The sequence below is a fragment of the Lepeophtheirus salmonis genome, chromosome 5 (genome assembly GCF_016086655.4).
Source record: "Lepeophtheirus salmonis chromosome 5, UVic_Lsal_1.4, whole genome shotgun sequence".
In the NCBI taxonomy this organism is placed as follows: Eukaryota; Metazoa; Arthropoda; class Copepoda; order Siphonostomatoida; family Caligidae; genus Lepeophtheirus; species Lepeophtheirus salmonis.
The window spans coordinates 4,562,193-4,580,291 of NC_052135.2; the positions used below are offsets into that span (position 1 = coordinate 4,562,193).

Consider the following 18,099-nt stretch of genomic DNA (forward strand, 5'->3'; position numbering starts at 1 on the left):
AATAAGTAGTTAGTCAATTACGTAATATTATCCCGTCTCTTAGAATTTTTATTGCTAAGGATATGTTTACAACTTAACAAATTTTCATTCGACTTTTAGGTATCAAGGTTGAGAGGATTAATAATTATGGAAAAGTAAATAAAGACAATTTCAAGAATAAAAGGTTCATTTTCATTTTGGTGGTAACACGGCCTGATATTTAAGACTACAATAACTGTTTTGATCATGAAAAGAAAAGACAAAGAATAATAAAATTGCAAATCGTCTTCACGTAATTGATAACGAAAACTTTAACTAAATGTTGTTAGAATACAATTAATAATATACGGTAATACACTTGCTGCAGATGAAGTAAATATTTGTCAATATTGCCATATAAGAAAAAAACGTATAACAAGTATACAAACTGTAACAACAAATTCGACGCTTCAGATTTTCTGGCATTTATGATTACAAAATTGAGATTTTTTTTTTGGGAAACATACACAATGTCTCAAAATAAATGGTACATTGTATAAATACAGATGATTCAGTACAAAAAACATATATTTCTATTGACCTTACATGCTTAGAGCCTTTGCTACGAAATATAGCATCTACACGAGCATTAATCATACTTTGAAGAGTCTCCAAAGGATCTTGTTCCACTGTCTCTTTAGAATATTCTCCAACTCTTTCAAATTTCCTGGAGCAGAAGACAGACTATCAAACCTGTCTTTACAAATAGACATAAGATTTTTAATTGGGTTGATATATGGGTACACACCCTTCCCTCAATCTGAAGATTTTGGGCTTTGAGCCATGACTGATTCATGTTAGACCTCTTGTGATTTCTTGATAAAAATGTGTCAGTAGATTTTGTTCTGGTCAAAATTAGTTCAAAATGATCTTCCAATATATCTAAGACATAGCTATGAGAAGTCAAGCGAATGGTTTGAGGCATTATTTGAAGATCAGAGAGCCCAGAAGCTGGCAATGCTTCTCAGACTTTTGGTCCTTGAGATTTATTGACATTTTCAACAGGCATCACATTTTCATGGTTTCTTGACCAAATTCGATCTATCTGCTTGTTTTGGATAAAAAACAGGAAAATGGTTGCTCATCACTAAAGAAAACATTTTTCCAGTCTTTAGGAGACAGTTTCTGAACGTTTTCTAGAACTCATGCCTTTCACGAATGTTTTTTTTGAGTCATTCTGGGATTTTTTTTCCTTTTGAAGGACTTGAAACCAAGAGTTTTGTAAGGATATCTGTTAACAATGTCCATGGATCACATTTCGCCAATATGTGCTAAATAAAAAGCCAATTTTCTGGAGCTTTAATGCCTTGTTTTCCAAAGATTTGAAAATAATAGTTTTTGTTTTGGTACTAACAATTTTTTTCTATCCTTTCCAGTCTTGTTTTACCTTTCTTGAATCTAAATCACCAACTCTAAACAGTTTGATTTGGTATATCCATTTCACTAGCAACCTTTTTAATGGACGATCCAGTCTTTATTCTACTCAGAGTCTCTGATCTGACCTCCAAATCATAATATATAACTGGGCTCGGATTTTAACATGTTCTCCACTGCTTTTGGACAACAAATGAGTTCTACTACTGGCATATATTGTTATAGACAGTTGTTGAACGGAAATCTGGGTTTTGTGTAATTTTGAAACTTTGTATGCAACAAGTATTTCCGTTCAAATTACTAGGTGACAAATAGGATGTACCATTTATTTCGTCAGATAGTTAACATATAAATGTTACATAGTTGTGAAAAAACCGTCATTGTATTCCAAGGGTATTCCATTTTGAGACTATGAATGAAGGTACGCCGTTGTAATTATATTTGTGAACTACGATCTGAATATTGATGATCAAGAAGTCCTTAATCGACTCAATTGTTCAGAAAAGCAAGAATTTAGATCGGGCTTTAATTTTTTGGCACTACATGCTGTTCAAGACCCAAATCACGACAGTCATTAGGCCAACGGAGGCTTCATAGAAGGAAAGATATTCTCAATAAGTGTATTTGCAGCTCAGATTTTCAATTCTGAATCAATCTTAAGGAATAACAATTTAATGTTAATTTAAAGTAGATACGAGGGTTGTTTCCGACCTAAAATAGATACTAGTCATTTTCTCTAAAAATTTTTATTTATTTTCAACATAAACCCTTCATTTGACGAAAATCTTTGCAGTCCACTGTTTTTATTGTATTTTTGTTTCGGGTGTATAATGTTGTATCCAAGTTTTATCGAAATTCATGAAATGGAACTAAAACTCGTACTAATAGCGCCTAAATTGCACCAACAAAGGAATACTCGATTTTTTCCTTTTTTACAAAAACACTCAAACGACTGTTACATAAAAACTGTGCGTCCGCTAAAACTTTGGTGAGTAACTGTTAACAGATTTTTGATGGATATTACAGCTTTTATATAGGAGTACTGCCACTTCACGTTGCGGTCGGAAACTTTTCAGAGTACCCTTGTAGATTTCGTTGTTTTATTCTGTATTTGACATGAATAAATGCATAAATACATCTTTGAAAGCTACCAAATATTACTTTAGAACGAATGGCGAACAGATTCGTCAGCATAAATAACATATCATCTTATAAAAAATCTGGTTATGAACCCTATGTTATAAGGAAAAGACTAATGTGTTCAAGATGAAACTATTGGCCTATTTTGGGTAAAGACAGTATAAACACTTATGTTACTAGTTTGTTGACGTATTATATTAAAAGATAGGTTAAATACTGGACTATCTACAGTATATATATAAAAATTAATCAATTCCAAGAATCCAACTATGACGATAATAATGTTATTTATGTACGGTAATAAATCACTAATTAGAAATTCAAGAGTAAAGTACTTAGATGCTCATCGAAGAGAGAAAAAGATAATATTAAATTGGTAACCATTTTGAGCGGAAAGCAAACAAAACTAAGACAAATATATTGAAAGAAAATAAGCTAAATTCATTGTAATCAAATATTCCACACGAAGAGAATGATCATCAAAGAGGAAACTCACTCAAATAGTTGTAGACACATACCAAATGAAAAGTTTTAAATACACAAAAGTATGGGATGAACATTGTTAAATAATATTTCAACTTTTTTCTCTTACCTTGGTAAATAAAGTATTCGTTCAGCTATCACGAAACCAACTGGGAAAAATATATTTGTTGCTGGTAAGAATGGTAGAATCAAAAAGAGCATTCCAGTGAGCACTGGTCTGTTATTGTTATTGGCCTTGATTCCCTTAAATATATCAAAATAAATGTTGTATATGGATACTAAAAATACATTTGCTTGTAATATAATCATTAGAGACGTGAAAATAGTAAGAAATCTGGTGCATGTCATAATAATTTGGTAAATTTAAGAAACGATTTATTGTCTAACTGGAATTTCTATAAACTATAGCCCTCCTTGCTTGCTGATATCTTTGAATGGTCAAAATTGGAAGGAATAATTAAAAAGAGCACAAAATTTTGCAGGTTAACAACAAATATATATATATATATACAGAGTGCGGACTCAAAACTTGCAGCAACATTTATTGACGATTTTATCCCAGTAATTTTTTATTTCGAGATTTAATTACGTAACAAACCCACACCTAAAACAAAATAACAAATTTTGTTTTTATCCCATGTCTCTAAGTGTAAAAAAGTATGATTAAGAACAAAAATGCAACGCGGCGGTGTCAGCGCCAAAACACTACAAAGAGACCTTTGATATATATATCATGATTTTCTACAGCATCAAGAAGCCCATTCAGGATGGGAAGGTTGTTTTATAGTGATACAGCTAGGAATAACCAAAAACTTCTGGAGCTACAATATGGCTGACTTCTAGCATGATTCCATGGGGCCCTCCTCCATCCCTAACTCCCCAGGCTTTGGAGCTTTGGATGTCTTGGGGGGGAAAATTTCTCCCGCACCTTCCATTCAAATTTGTTTTATCATTATGAAAGTGTGGTACGCTGTGGACACGGTCTTTATCGTCAAGAACTGCCAAATAGTTTTGCAACGTGTCAAGGTTGTTATTATTTTTACAAGAAGACATATTCGATAAAAATATAGCTAAATTTAGTATTTCAACATATTACAAATTGGTTTTGAATTGTCTCTTCTTGATTTAATAAAAGTTACGTTTTTCTTAAAATAGTCATGTCACACAACCTACAGGTATTATGGAATTAGTAAGTCTTAAAATTTTGATGAACCACCCGGTATACATATTAAATTTACACTTGGCAGGATTTATTCCATTTTCACAACTCTAATAATAAACTTATAATAATATATATTCACCATTTTTCCGATTTCATTCTCTTGGACTGTGGATAAAAGTATTAATCTAGTTATTCCTCCATAGAAAATAATGGAAAGAATGTTTCGAAAATCCAAAATACTTTTAATTAGTGGTATGGTTCCCATTTGCCAATCGTAGGACAAGTAAGCGGGACACAATAACAACCAAAAATTATGAACCGGTAGATAAAGAAACGTATATAGCCTATAAAATAAAGAAAAAAATAATAAATATTGTACTATATTAAATTTATACTTGTATGCTCATATATATGGGTAATAAAAATCTAAATATATTCTTGAGGGACACATGATAAAAAAATATAATTTGTGATATATATCATTGAAATATATATTTTTTAAATCTTTGACATGTATTTGAGCTTTATTTACTTTGTGAACAATTTTAAATTATGCTAATTTATCAAATTTAGATGAAAAATTCAATATAATCATATTTGAAGTTTAAAAGTATAATAATAATTTTACTAAAATTGCTTCTTGATCTAGAACTGACTTAGAACTGTCGTATTGAACAACACTGGAAAAAATTAATGGTAATTAATATTATTAAAATATCTAAAAATCATATTAATCTGCATTGAAGTTTTCTATTGACGTTAACCTCTCGAACACTAAAGACAAATCTGAAAAAAACTGCATAAAAAAACTATTCGGAAATTAATTTGCAACTTTCCGTTGTATAATAAAGACAATTCTGGTTGTTATTTTACTTCATTAGAATGTTCTTGTTCTCGGATTTAGGGAGAGCATTTATTTGAACGGGGGTGTTCTTCCAAAGTGTATTCAGTCATGTACTCTCCTTCTCTTTTATTTTCAAGGGGGATGAAACAAATAAATTTGTAGTTTTTCTTAATTTGCAAAACTGTTACGAGAGAGTACTTACGCCATTTTTAAATACGTCATCAAGAAGTGACATTATTTAGGTCAATTTTAGAGTGGTCGATGCAAGATTACTCGAAATCATTGATAATTTTGTCTTATTCTGTTACATTTAGATTCGTCTTAATTTGGTTCAAGCTAATATTTCAGGAAAATATTTGTTTAAGTGAAACGAAATATTCAAAACTTTTTTGCCTTTTTGTCTCGTAAACGTGATACAAAAAATATTTCGTCTCAATTCAAAAGTGAGACTTTTTCAAGATATTTGGATAATTAGCACTTGAGAGGATCATGAAAGTACAGGGAAGGTCTCATTATGTGTAAAAGGCGGTGAGTTTGTTTCTTATGATATATTTTGGGGGGACTCAGTGTTGATCCGTGGACTGAGGTATCAAGCTAAGATAGAAGAACAAGTCGTTGTGCCTTATATAATAAAATGGGATCTCCACTGGTGTAATCCCTTAGTCTACTGATAGATTCCGAGTCATTTTCCTTATCGTATATAGTTTTGCCATTATTGAACTTCAACTTTTCACTGTGTCTGTCTCCAATTTCAAAATGGGTATGAGCAAACTTATACAATGTACCCATACAATCATTCAAGAATATTCATTAGATAGATTTACATTTCCTTCCTTAGATACATTATAAAATACATACTGTCATATTATAAATAATTAATATATTTGAAAGCTTTCTATTTATTTGTTGTACTGTTCATTTAATATTTGTTCTATAGGAAACAATTATAATATATTTTAGTATACATGTATGTAAATATATATTATGTTCTCTCCGGGCACAAATTTTTAAAAACCTTAAGGCAATTCTTTTCATATAAACATATATTAAAAATGGATAGATAAGTAAAAAAAGCAAGGTAAGAAATTTATTTTTTAACGGTTAAATAAATGAAATTTAAAAGTTTACTTTAAAAAAATATATAAGTGTTTCATTGAATAATGATTAAAGATTTAATCTCCTAGACTTTTTTTTTATTCGAATGATTGCTAAATATATTTGTATGTACTTTTTATAAAATAAATAAAATTCCATAAGATTATAAAATTTAAAATTCGTCAAAAAACAAAAGTAAATGTGTATATAACTCTGCTTTTTTTTTTAGTTTATAAATTTTTTACTTTTATTCTCTAACTTTGATACTATTATAGTGTTTTATATTCTTGAACAAATGTACCAGCTGTTGCGTTTGAATTCAACTTTTTTGATAGAAAAAAGTTTTATTTTATATTTCATTGGGTTATTTGCATAATTTATTGATTTGATTAAAAAAATTGTTGCTTACAGCCTTAATAATCTCACGACTTTTAAGAATGTTCTGCCGTAAAACCATTGAAAAATCATCACATAGCAATGTTTATTCTGTCATTCAACCTTTCCCTCAAACAAGGAAAGTTGAAAGGCCCAAATTGATTTCGTTGTTAACCAAATTACATCTTTTGGAATACTATTTATTAAATATTCTTTATTTTGTTATAATATGTTCACAGCCTTATAAGATTTAGTTCAAGCTCAATAAATCAACATTAATAGTTTTTATATTTACAACTGATAAAGCATACAAGGGAGCTGTAAATGTATTGCAGATGAAAATAAGAGACCTACCGCCCTAGACAACTACCTCTAGTAATTTTACCGACAAGCAAGGATCTTTCATCCTTTCAACACCTAGCATTTCACTCCCCAAAGCATCTAACCCCTGAACTTTTTAACTAATAAAACTTTTTTATTATTGTTATTGAGAAGTACAGCTACTAAACGATAGGGGGTTAACGTCATAAATGAATAATAAGGTTATGAGTAGCAGATGTTGGGCAGTCTTACTTTTAAGTTCGAATCAGAAAGTAATTCCTAATTAGCAGATGCAAAACTGATGAATAAATATTTTTATGTAAAGAGAGATCCCTTTTCTATTGAGGTTAGCGGAAAGATACGTAGTCGACATTGCTATTTACTTAATAAGGTCATTTACAGTCGATAATTAAGGGACAATCCATTTTTAACTGCCTTTTTACTACTTATTTAAAAAAAATAGAGATTATCTGAAACTTTTACTTAGATTTATGGATATCTCTTATAATAGCCTATATTCTGTCTCTTACGGTTGCATAAATAAAAATGAGATATTCTATGCTCAAATAGAATAAGACAGGAAGAGAAATAGCGGGGATCAAATTGTCGCCAAAATATTTTTCTACAAAAAACAACACAAAATATACATTTTTTAACTTTTTATTGAAAATCAAAACTATGACGAGCATATAGGTATAGAGTAGGCATTCATTCGATATAATCACCGTTGGCATCAATAACGGCCTCAATACGGCCTCTGAACCGGCTGCAGGCTCTTCTGACCATCTCATTGTCCATGTTGCCGAATACCTCCTTGATGGAGTCCATCAGGCTGGCCTTGGTGCTATGGGGATGTCTGTTGGTATGTCTCTCGACATAGCCCCAGACAAAATTGTCCAAAGGATTAAGGTCGGGAGAGGTAGGAGGCCACAAATCCTTGGTTACGACGTCATAATAGTTCTCGGTTAACCACTGCATGGAGATTTTGGACACATGGCAGGGTGCTGAGTCCTGTTGCCATACCCAGGGCCTGTCTCCGGCCACCCCTTGGATCCAGGGCAGAACCACCTTCTCCATAACATCCAGGTAGCATCCTTGTCGACAAAGTCGGTGTCCCTGACCTTCCTGTCGGCGCCCTCCTCCTTGGGTGCCCTCTTTATGGTGGCATCAACATCCCAGGAAAATTGTGTTTTAGTAAAAACATATTTCTATACAAGCACATTCTCCACTTACTCAACAAAACAAAAAACCTGCAGACAGCTCTCATATAAATTTAGTTTATATATGGATATATATTTGTAAAATATACCGGCCAATATATGATACACTGGCGGCAAAATTAGGCATCATTTTTGGAAACCCATTGGAAAGTGAGGATTTCTTTGTCCTCACATCCAAAAGTAAGCTATAATTGCATGCAGTAGTAATAAACATATGTAACGCTTCTATACAATCAAGGCACAGCAAATGTAAATCTAAATAAACATAGCAAGAAATTATTTAGAAATTTTAATGATATTGGGTTTGGGACATTTAAATAATTTTATTGTTCGTGAATAATTTATCAGATTGTTCTTCTTTTTTTTTTTTTTGTATTTTTGATACTTATAATGTTGATACATTGTCACTATTTGTGTGGCAGAATAAATTAATACTGATCAAAAAATAGTCTAAAATATTATCGAAAAATATTGAAATAACAATTTTGTTAAGGTATCATTAAACACTAGTATCTCCTACAGAAGTACCAAATGTTTCTTAACTTCCTTTATAGAATTGAATATAATAATAACTATTAGTTACGTTCTTTTATGATGCACATATGTTTGGGTAATCTTAAAATTTTTATATTGTAATTTTACCTTGTTGTTGAGTCAGGATGGAATGCAGCGGGATTATCAGGCTCAGAAAACTCTGGTAAAGATTGCTTCTGAATTGCCAATCTTGATACCAGAAGACAAACAAACTGGAAAAGAATAAAAGTTGATAATTCAAAGGATAACCTGGGAGAGATAATTGGAGTCGTTTAGAGTTTTTATTTTAACAATTTTTATCAAGGATACAAAAATTAAAATACTCGTAGTTCGCACTCAAATCCAAACATTTTTAAATTATGAATATGTAGAAAATGAAACTCACAGAAAAAATGTCAATTGGTATCCGTTTTGGAGATATTGATGGGGATTTAATGGAAGCCTCACGAAAAATAGTAAATGTTAAATTGATTACTAGAGCGGATATACCCGTCTCTTTGGACAACAGAGACAATATTGCACTTATAAGGCTAATAGTTCTCCAAGATATCTTTTCTTCTGGGAAATTTGTGGTTGAACTTCTGAAATTTAATATATTAAAAATATCATTAATATTTATTTAAAAGGCATTAAATGTTGCTTACCTTGTATAAGTAATGAATGAAATAAGAAGAAAATTGGCAGAGAGCAAATCCGCACAACCAACGATCCCAGATACCTTTTTAATAATAGAAGAAAGATAATTATTGAATAGTGTTATTAAAGAAAGAAAATACCTGTTTAATTTCATTACATATAACTTTTAATTATATCCCATTTTACCTTTAAGACTTATACTTTGATAAGTTCTTTCCTATTTACTTAGAGAGATAAAAAAAACTTGCAATTTGTTTTCTTTCCTTTTTATATGATTATATATCATTACAATAGGTAAAACAAAGTTTTGATTTGGATATCTAGTTATTCTAATAAAATTCTTAATTGTTTCTTAACATGATCTAATTTTATAAGTAATCCAACATCGATAGCAAGTAATGATGGCTTTATGGAAGTATAATTGGCGCGGTACGAGTTGACATCATTACTTGCTATCGATGTTAGTTTATTTATAAGATTTTTTCTTTAATTTATAAACTTTCATACACTGTGTTATTGGTTGCAATACGTCAACAAACAACGACAATGGAGGCAAAAAACAAAACATGGATTTGCAGATCTTATCCCCCCCCCCTGTATGAAGGAGCTTGTAGACATTGTGGATTAATCTGTGGAGCTTGTCCATCAGTAGACTCAGTAACACCAGCAAAAGTCACTTCAGGAAAATATGAAGTGGAAGTCACAATATGGTTGTCATTGAAGACTTAACATCAGCGAAGGTGCTATCAGGAATGCAGTCATGAAGCTGTGGTCAAATTGTTATGTACAACACAAGCTTTGTAGAATGAAAATCACATAGATTTATGGTATACAAGCTTGTGGACTTTGTCATCATCAGACAGCTTGCCACTGGACTATGGAATGTGAGGCTTCGTGGAGAGCAAGGCCTGCAAAGTCTTACGCTGAAATTTTTATTCCTTCGAGGTCTCCGTTGGAAAGGAGTAGGATGATATTTACACTGATTACGTCATCAAGGTCTTCAAGAAATTCAGGACCAGACTGGAGGCCATTGTGGATGCAGAAGAAATACAATATATGCACATTGTTGATATTAAAAAGTATAATCATTATTGAACAATACTCCCGATACTAAGTACATGTTGTTCTTGATGGAGTTGATTTAAATCTTAAAATCAAAAATGGTACAATTTGCTTACGCATACTGTATTTCAGGGATTATCACCAGACTGCCAGCGGGCCAAGAACATCCCGCAGCTACATTTCATATAGACCGTAAAAATTATTTAATAATAAAATTAATTAATTTGATGTTACTATGGTTAGCCTAAATTGTGTTTTGTGTCAAGGCTGACATGGACTAACTAATAATCTTGAGAAATTGTTTGTACCGGTGGTAGATAATATCCTTTTTTCATCACACACCTCTCCATCAAACAACATCTACGCCAAATTATTCACTAGTAAAATTGATACAACAACCAATACCAATGTAGCCAAGTTTGATTCAATATTTAACAAATGGGTTAAAAAGTATCTTGCTTCACACATGGATGGCACCATTTTTTTTTTTTTTTAATTCTCATCTTTTTTAGTTAGTACCGACCTTTAAAACACAGCTTTCAAAATTTAATGACTATCTGTTCTTTAGGCTGAGTGACGGTACTTTTGTTATTCATAAAACAATGGATCAAAAAAATGTTTTAGTTTTACACTGCTTCTTGCTAGGAAAAAATACCAATCAAGCTAAGCAATGCCTTGAAAAGTTTTATTGGAGCTCTGCTCCATAAAGCGAATAAATAAATTCAAAAATCCAATTTTGAAAGAAAGAAAAAAAACGTGTTTGCGTGTAGAGGAAAATAGATAAGGCACAAAACTCACTCATGAAAACATAAATCAGAAAAATATGAGTATGAAGCGATTCATAGTTATTAGAGTTATAATAAAATATTCAAACCTCAATTTATTTTGTCATCTTTATATTATTTACTGTTCATTTAAAATTGAAGCCAATGTTTTATTAATACAGTAAAGTTTGCATGGTCACTTTAGCAGAGAAATCTCTACAAAGTCTATTGTTTCCACCGTCATGCTTGATGGCAGGTTATTTTTGGGGTTATACTCTTGCATTTTTCTTTCTCAAAACACTTTTTTTTGTTCTTATAATGTATCTCACTGTAAAAATAAACTACCTTTAAAGTTGTAAACCGATGGTTTCTTTTTGCAGTGTGCAAACTTACAAAAATGGCAAGGAATCAAATGCTCTTTGTTTTTACTGTACATATATAGAAATTTCAAATTTACTGCAGTGAAAACGTTTAGTTTTAATTGTATATGGGATGGGGAAAAAAGAATGAAAACTAATATAAAACGAATATAAAAAAATAGATACCATTTCCAAAAAAAAAAAAAAAAAACACACTAAAGAAACGAAGAAATGCCAGCCCATTTATATTGATGATAAAGTAAGATGAATCATTCTCAAATATATTTGTAAGAGAAAAAAGAGGGGAAAACACGAAAAAAGAAAAGAAATTGAGCGAAAGTACGAACAAAATATAAGGAAAAATCCCCTAAAAATAGAAGTCGGAAATGGGCCATTCAAAAGCATTTTGCTTGAATGACTTTTTCCCTTTTATTTATCAATCATTTTCTTAAAAAAAGGAGTAAAGATATGTAACATAAGTATGTTTCTATCTGATTTTATAAAGTTTAGGGCATCATCAATCCTTATATTAAATAGATATATATATATAAATGGTGGACCCTAAATACTGTAAAATATATAGTCACATATAACTTTTTTATTTATAGACTAAAACTATGTTAAAAGGGATGTCAGACTTTAACAAACTGAGGGATTTTTTGATTCTCTTTATTTTCTTTTCTCTTGTATTTGAAAAATGAAAAACAAATATTTCAGCAAAAATTGGTTGATAATTAGCCAATAATTTATTTCAAATTTTTTTAGAATGATAGTTCTCTTCATTTTTAAGAGTTTACATTCAAGTTAATTTTTTACCAGTGTTTAGAGTACACCCTGTAGAACTAAATTCTTTCTCAAATATACCTACATACATATATGTTATGTATACAACATAAAACTTCTTGAAAGTAGAATCAAGTAGATTTTTGTAATTAACTAAGTCTTATGGTTTCTACTTGAACATTAATGGTTATGTAAGTTGATGCATAAGTGCAAAACTCGAAATTATAGTATAAAAGAAAGCCATGCCTTTCTTTTTTCTGGATGTGCATTCAAAAATTGGATAGTTAAAGAAATTTAATATCTTAAGAAATATAATTTTTAGATACACATTTTTGGCAATATTTATTAATAAATATCTAGGCACAAAGAGGCTCCTACTCATCATTGAAACAAATTATTATTTTGTTTTTTAGTGGGGTATTTTTGACTATTATAAATTATTATATGTGATTTGTCAACACATAAACAATTTTGTACAAAAATCAAGAAAATGATCAATTCCGATTCAGAAAGAGATGGAGGATTAACAAAAATGCCATGATGCATTCAATGCCCTTTGATTGGAAAATTATGATCGCATCACAAATTTATTATCTAAAAATAATATGTGAAAAGTAAGGATAGATGTATTTGTAGGCTGTGTGAGAGAAAAGAAGAAGATGATATTAATATATTCCAGAAGTTTCCTTATTCACAAAATGGAAATATGAGACTTAAGACAATATTTGGAAATTGTAGATGAGTTACATATTTACTTGTCGTCAGACTTAATTAAAGTTTATATTAACCCATTGAAATTTATGTCTGCAATGTTTATACTATTATCAATTGACAAGAAAACAAAAAGCTCTTAATAGAAGTTTTATTGGCTATGAACGGTAAGTTTCAAACGATAAAGTAATTTTAAATATTAAAATACTTTATGTGGGTATTTTAACACTTATATTGGTTTAAATATCCGTACTTAAGAAATAGTAATTTGGATCAATTATGAACTTTTGGTCCAAATTACATTTATGTGTATGATGTTATCTAATGTTTTTAACCTTCATTTTATTTATGAGACTATATTAGAATTATCCTTGCCTAAGTATGACTGATAGTTTTTATGACATAAAGAAAAATTAGAAGGGATTTCGACGGATTATTTTGAGCAAGTTGTTAAAAGAAAGAAATTAAATTTAATTGAAGAATAAAAATATAGTATAGACTTGTTTTTGCTTACTCGTGTTTTGGCAGTAAAATATATCATATTGAATAGCGTTTATAATAAACTCATTGATCTGCTATCTGACTATTAATCATTAGTAGGGATTGGCTAATTTGCAGTGAATGTAAGAAACCTAAGAAAATGTTCAAAACAAATTATAACCCGTGATGAAAATTTTGTGAAAGATGATCAATTTATCCTAAATTCAAGATAGTAACTCTGACAATTTGAGGAATGTATGGATGAGATCAGTTACGATTAGTTGTGATAAGGGAAGAGCAGGAGATGGAAATAAACAAGGACATTGGCAATAATTACTCCAATGTCAATCTCCCAAGGAATGTATAAATGAGATCAGTTAAGATTAGTTGTGATAAGGGAAGAGCAGGAGATGGAAACAAACAAGGACATTGGCAATAATTACTCCAATGTCAATCTCCCAAGGAATGTATAAATGAGATCAGTTACGATTAGTTGTGATAAGGGAAGATTAATAATTACTCCAATGTCAATCTCCCATGCTACTCTGAGTCCAACAAGGACTTACAATTATAACTCCATAACAAATGCTCAGGCTTACGCTCTGTCTTTTTTAAACACAGACACAAATGTTCAATCAGGTTTTGAATATAATTGAATCTATGTAGGAAGGAAGTTTACTACACAGGAATTAAATAAATATGGCAACACCTAAGGAAAAAAATTACTTTATCAGATTACCAATTCCAAAAAAAAATGGGGCAGCTATAAAATTCACAAGACTCACATCACGAACGATAACATTGGGAGACGACATATTTGCGGTCAAAGATCACTTTTGTACTCCACGCCCGCTGATACGCTATAATTTTCAATATAGGGATGGTTAATTAATAAACAATCTATATCTTACTAAAAACACTTTTTCTTAAATTTACGCTCACCGTAATTTAGCCAATATTCACATCCCAAATCATTAGATTTGTAAATCCAAATCCTTTTTTGTAGTTTACAATATGAACAGTTTTTTTGTTTTTTTCTTAAATTAATTAGCAATTAATGGGAAATATGGCTGATTAGGCGGATTAACAACGAGTTATCCCTTCATCAGTGTATCTCTACAACAAAAGTCTCCTTTATTCTAAAAAAATATATATGCAAGCATTGACATTTTTAAGATTTTCTCAACAAAAAAAAAAGTTAACTTTTTCAACTAATAATTTATATTTTATGATTGTTTTTATTTATGCCATTATAAAATGCAAAACTATTTCTAAAGAATAGTTTCTCTCATCGACCATTTTATGTATATAAATTACTTGCATATGAAGTTGCAGTTTTTGGCATGATAAATATATGCAGGCAATATATTATTATCAGTTAGATAAAGACTTAGATTTTAATACCAATAGGATTAAAAAATTTATTACTAATATATATTTCTATTTTTTTAATGGCTATGTTATTCGCTTTTCTATAAGTATGTAATGATAAATTTAAATAATTTAACGTGCATATGTGGCCTTCAACACAATAGTAGGCTAAAATGATTGGAAAAAAAAAAATTACAATTATATTTTTGACAAGTTATTGGTCATTTTTGACTACAAATAGTTGCACATATATTAGAAAAAAGCATTGTCACAATGAAGTAACTTTAAATCCATAGATCCTACTTGAAAGGCTATATCGGGACCCAAAAAAATATTTTACATACAATAAAGTCGTAAATCTATACTCAAAACTATTTGGTATCTCACATTGTCCAATAAATTGATCAAAAGATGTATTTTAGTATGTATTAAGAAAAATATAGATTGTTTATTAATGTTAATTTTCTCATTAATATAGGAAGTTTAAGTGAATATTTCTTTACATTCTGGTTCAGCCATTTTTTGTGCATAAATAAACTAAAATAAACATTTCGTAATCTCATTGAGCATATAGACAAAAGGCAGTGCATCTCAGAACTCCTAGATGCTGATATTGTGAAGTGCTTGGTTTTTAAGTAGGCCAAGATGAAGAATGATGGAAAAAACCTTTCCAGGAAAGAAGGAGGGCACAATTTAAAGAGGGTTCAGGAGTTCTTATCCAGCTAGGAGAAGAAGATCAAGAAGGAACCCACTAAATAGATGCATCGCCTCTCCAACGACTTTTCCGTGGTTAATAAGACCATCAGGAGAGCCGTGAAGGGCGACTTGGTATTGTCCAAATCAATAAGGACCCCACGCCACTTTAAAATAGAGGTAAAAAAGGACAGGATGCTTTAGATGTAAAGAAACAAAGAGTTGTGGCTTCCTTCCTCGCCAGATTTGAACCCGCTGGACTTTGCTGTGTAAAGCATTTTAGAGAGGGAAACCAACGAAACTGCAGACCCAAATGCGGATTCACTGAAGGTTGCAACAGTGGACAACTTGTCTGGGAATTTGTTATCTACTCCTGTACGGCCTTCCAGCGTCGTCTAAAGGATGCGATTGATGCTTAAGATGACCATATAGAGTGAGAGAGTTTGCCAAGGCCTTGTTCACAAGTTTTGTTATAAAAATTATACAAAATTTTCAAGTATTTCTAAAGCCACCTCTCAAGCCCACGTTTTGCTGCCCAGCCCTGTACATATATGTATGTGATATATAAAAAATAAATTGAACATTTCTTATTTCTTGATTTTTGTTCAAAACTGTTTTTTTTGTCAACACATCACAAAAAATATACATTCAAAGGTGAGAACAACATATGGATTATAAGAAAAATAAAAATACATTGTTACGGAATCCATTTAAATAGGATTCATACGTAGACATATGTGTGATCTCGAAATTAATATTTATCTAATTCCTCATTTACATTTTTAATGAAGGAATTGTAATTCACCCTTTATAGCTGTATATATATATTTTTTACATAGAGATATATGTATGTAAATTAATATTATTCTCTTCTCTTATAAGGATTGATTTGAAGCCTTTCTTTTTTCTATTAAGGTTTGGATTGACTACATAGGTGAGCATATATTAGATTTGTAGAAAATATAACCTTATACGAGTAGAAGTTTTTTTTTTTTTTATAGTTGACAATCTGAGCAGTTATTATTACATTCTTAGGGTGTGCAGATGAATGGCGGAGTGTTGTAACATGGATGATTTGTTAGGGAGTTTTGAGGGTAAGTCCATGTTGGACTCTAAGTATAATTGAAGTTCGATATCAGAGTCATTCATGTCTAAGCACTATTCCTTTACCAGTTGTAGAGTGGAATAGTATTTATTTTCTCTAATGGATGCTTAAAGCTGGTCTAATAAAACGCCATGATAGCCAATCTACTCTATCAGAGTACATTGGATTAATAGTCAAAAAATTATTCATTAGCCAAATTTTTGATAAAGTCTCTTTTATATTTATATTTTATTGCTATAAAAAGATTGTTTTGAAAATAATCATCGAAGTTTCCTTCAAAGATATTTGTCTAATATTACTCGACATCCTTTTCACTTATTTGATAATATGACCTTATATGTATATATGGAAATTAAAAATTTCAATAGGAATATCCAAATCTTCAATTTATAAACAAATTCAATAACGTATTTAAAAATGAAAATATGGGAGACTTGTGCAGATACAATTAAAATCTGAATAATTGTACATTTATAACCTGACTTGACACTTTTCAAATTTATTTAGTGTTAAAGAAATCAGGGAAGCTTTTTAAAAATAAAATTAATGGTAGTGAACGGGTCATTTTAACACTAAAAAAAATTGATAGCATTTACTAAAAAAATAATTATAATTTCTGTCAAACGATTTGTGTTCCATTTTTTCCATAAATAAAATAAAGTAATGAATATAGAATACCAATAAACCAAAACTATATCAAAAGTTTAGTCCTATAAATTTCTTTGGTTGCACTTTAAACATTTACATTTCAAGTTAATTTGTTCCAGGCCAACATGTTAACAATTGAAAAATTACCATTTAAATTGATCAAAGTCTGTTATATATAAATAATTAATTATCTTAATATCTTCAATTTGGTTATTTTTGAGTATTTCATTCAAGTGAGATAATAAAAAAATTATATTCTTTATTAAATGAAAGAACACTAAATTTACTCTCTACTAATTAGAATAATTATCAAGTTTAGATCCAAAGTATTGTTCTTCTAACAAGTTCCTTTTGAATACAATCTTTTACAATTAATTTAAATTTGAAGAAGATTTATTATAATATGGGAATTGCAATCAAGTTAATTTAGAGACATAAAATTATCTACAAATACATATACAGGGTGCAGAAACAGAACATCATTTTTGGACGGTAGGGACGGTTCCATTCTTGATGGAGATTCTAAAGTTTCCCCTAAATACAGTCAGTCGTAATTATGAATAGTGAAGAACATATGTTTGCTACGACAATAAATATTACCAAAAAACGATTTTTAAAATTTTATTCATAATTTGAAATTTGCAAAATCTTTGTACACAAACTAATTGACTCACAATGCTACTGCTACAGAGATAAAAGTGGTGCCATTCGATGTGGTCTCATATTAGAATCCTAAATTAGTCCGATTTGTTCAAATGAAATAATTGAAATTGTATTTGTTTCGGAAAAACAACATTTTATACCCCAGGTATTAAAATACCACAGTTTGGTTTATTCAACAATAGGGAACGTCACCTATCTGATGATTTTCAAACAGGTGTAGAACAAAACTTTAAATGTCTACAATCATTATGAAACAAA

The 18,099-nt window shown here is 30.2% G+C and overlaps 1 protein-coding gene across 1 annotated transcript in view; it reads right to left on the minus strand.

Moving 5' to 3' along the window:
* LOC121118546 (protein O-mannosyl-transferase TMTC1) overlaps positions 1-18,099 on the minus strand; it is a 55,118-nt gene that overhangs the window by 33,003 nt on the left and 4,016 nt on the right. The window contains exons 3-7 of the mRNA XM_040713124.2: positions 9,211-9,284; positions 8,952-9,147; positions 8,675-8,778; positions 4,317-4,521; positions 3,125-3,258 (exon numbers count right to left, since the gene is read on the minus strand). Of these exons, the coding sequence (XP_040569058.1) occupies positions 3,125-3,258; positions 4,317-4,521; positions 8,675-8,778; positions 8,952-9,147; positions 9,211-9,284 (713 nt within the window). The remainder of the gene's footprint in view (positions 1-3,124; positions 3,259-4,316; positions 4,522-8,674; positions 8,779-8,951; positions 9,148-9,210; positions 9,285-18,099) is intronic.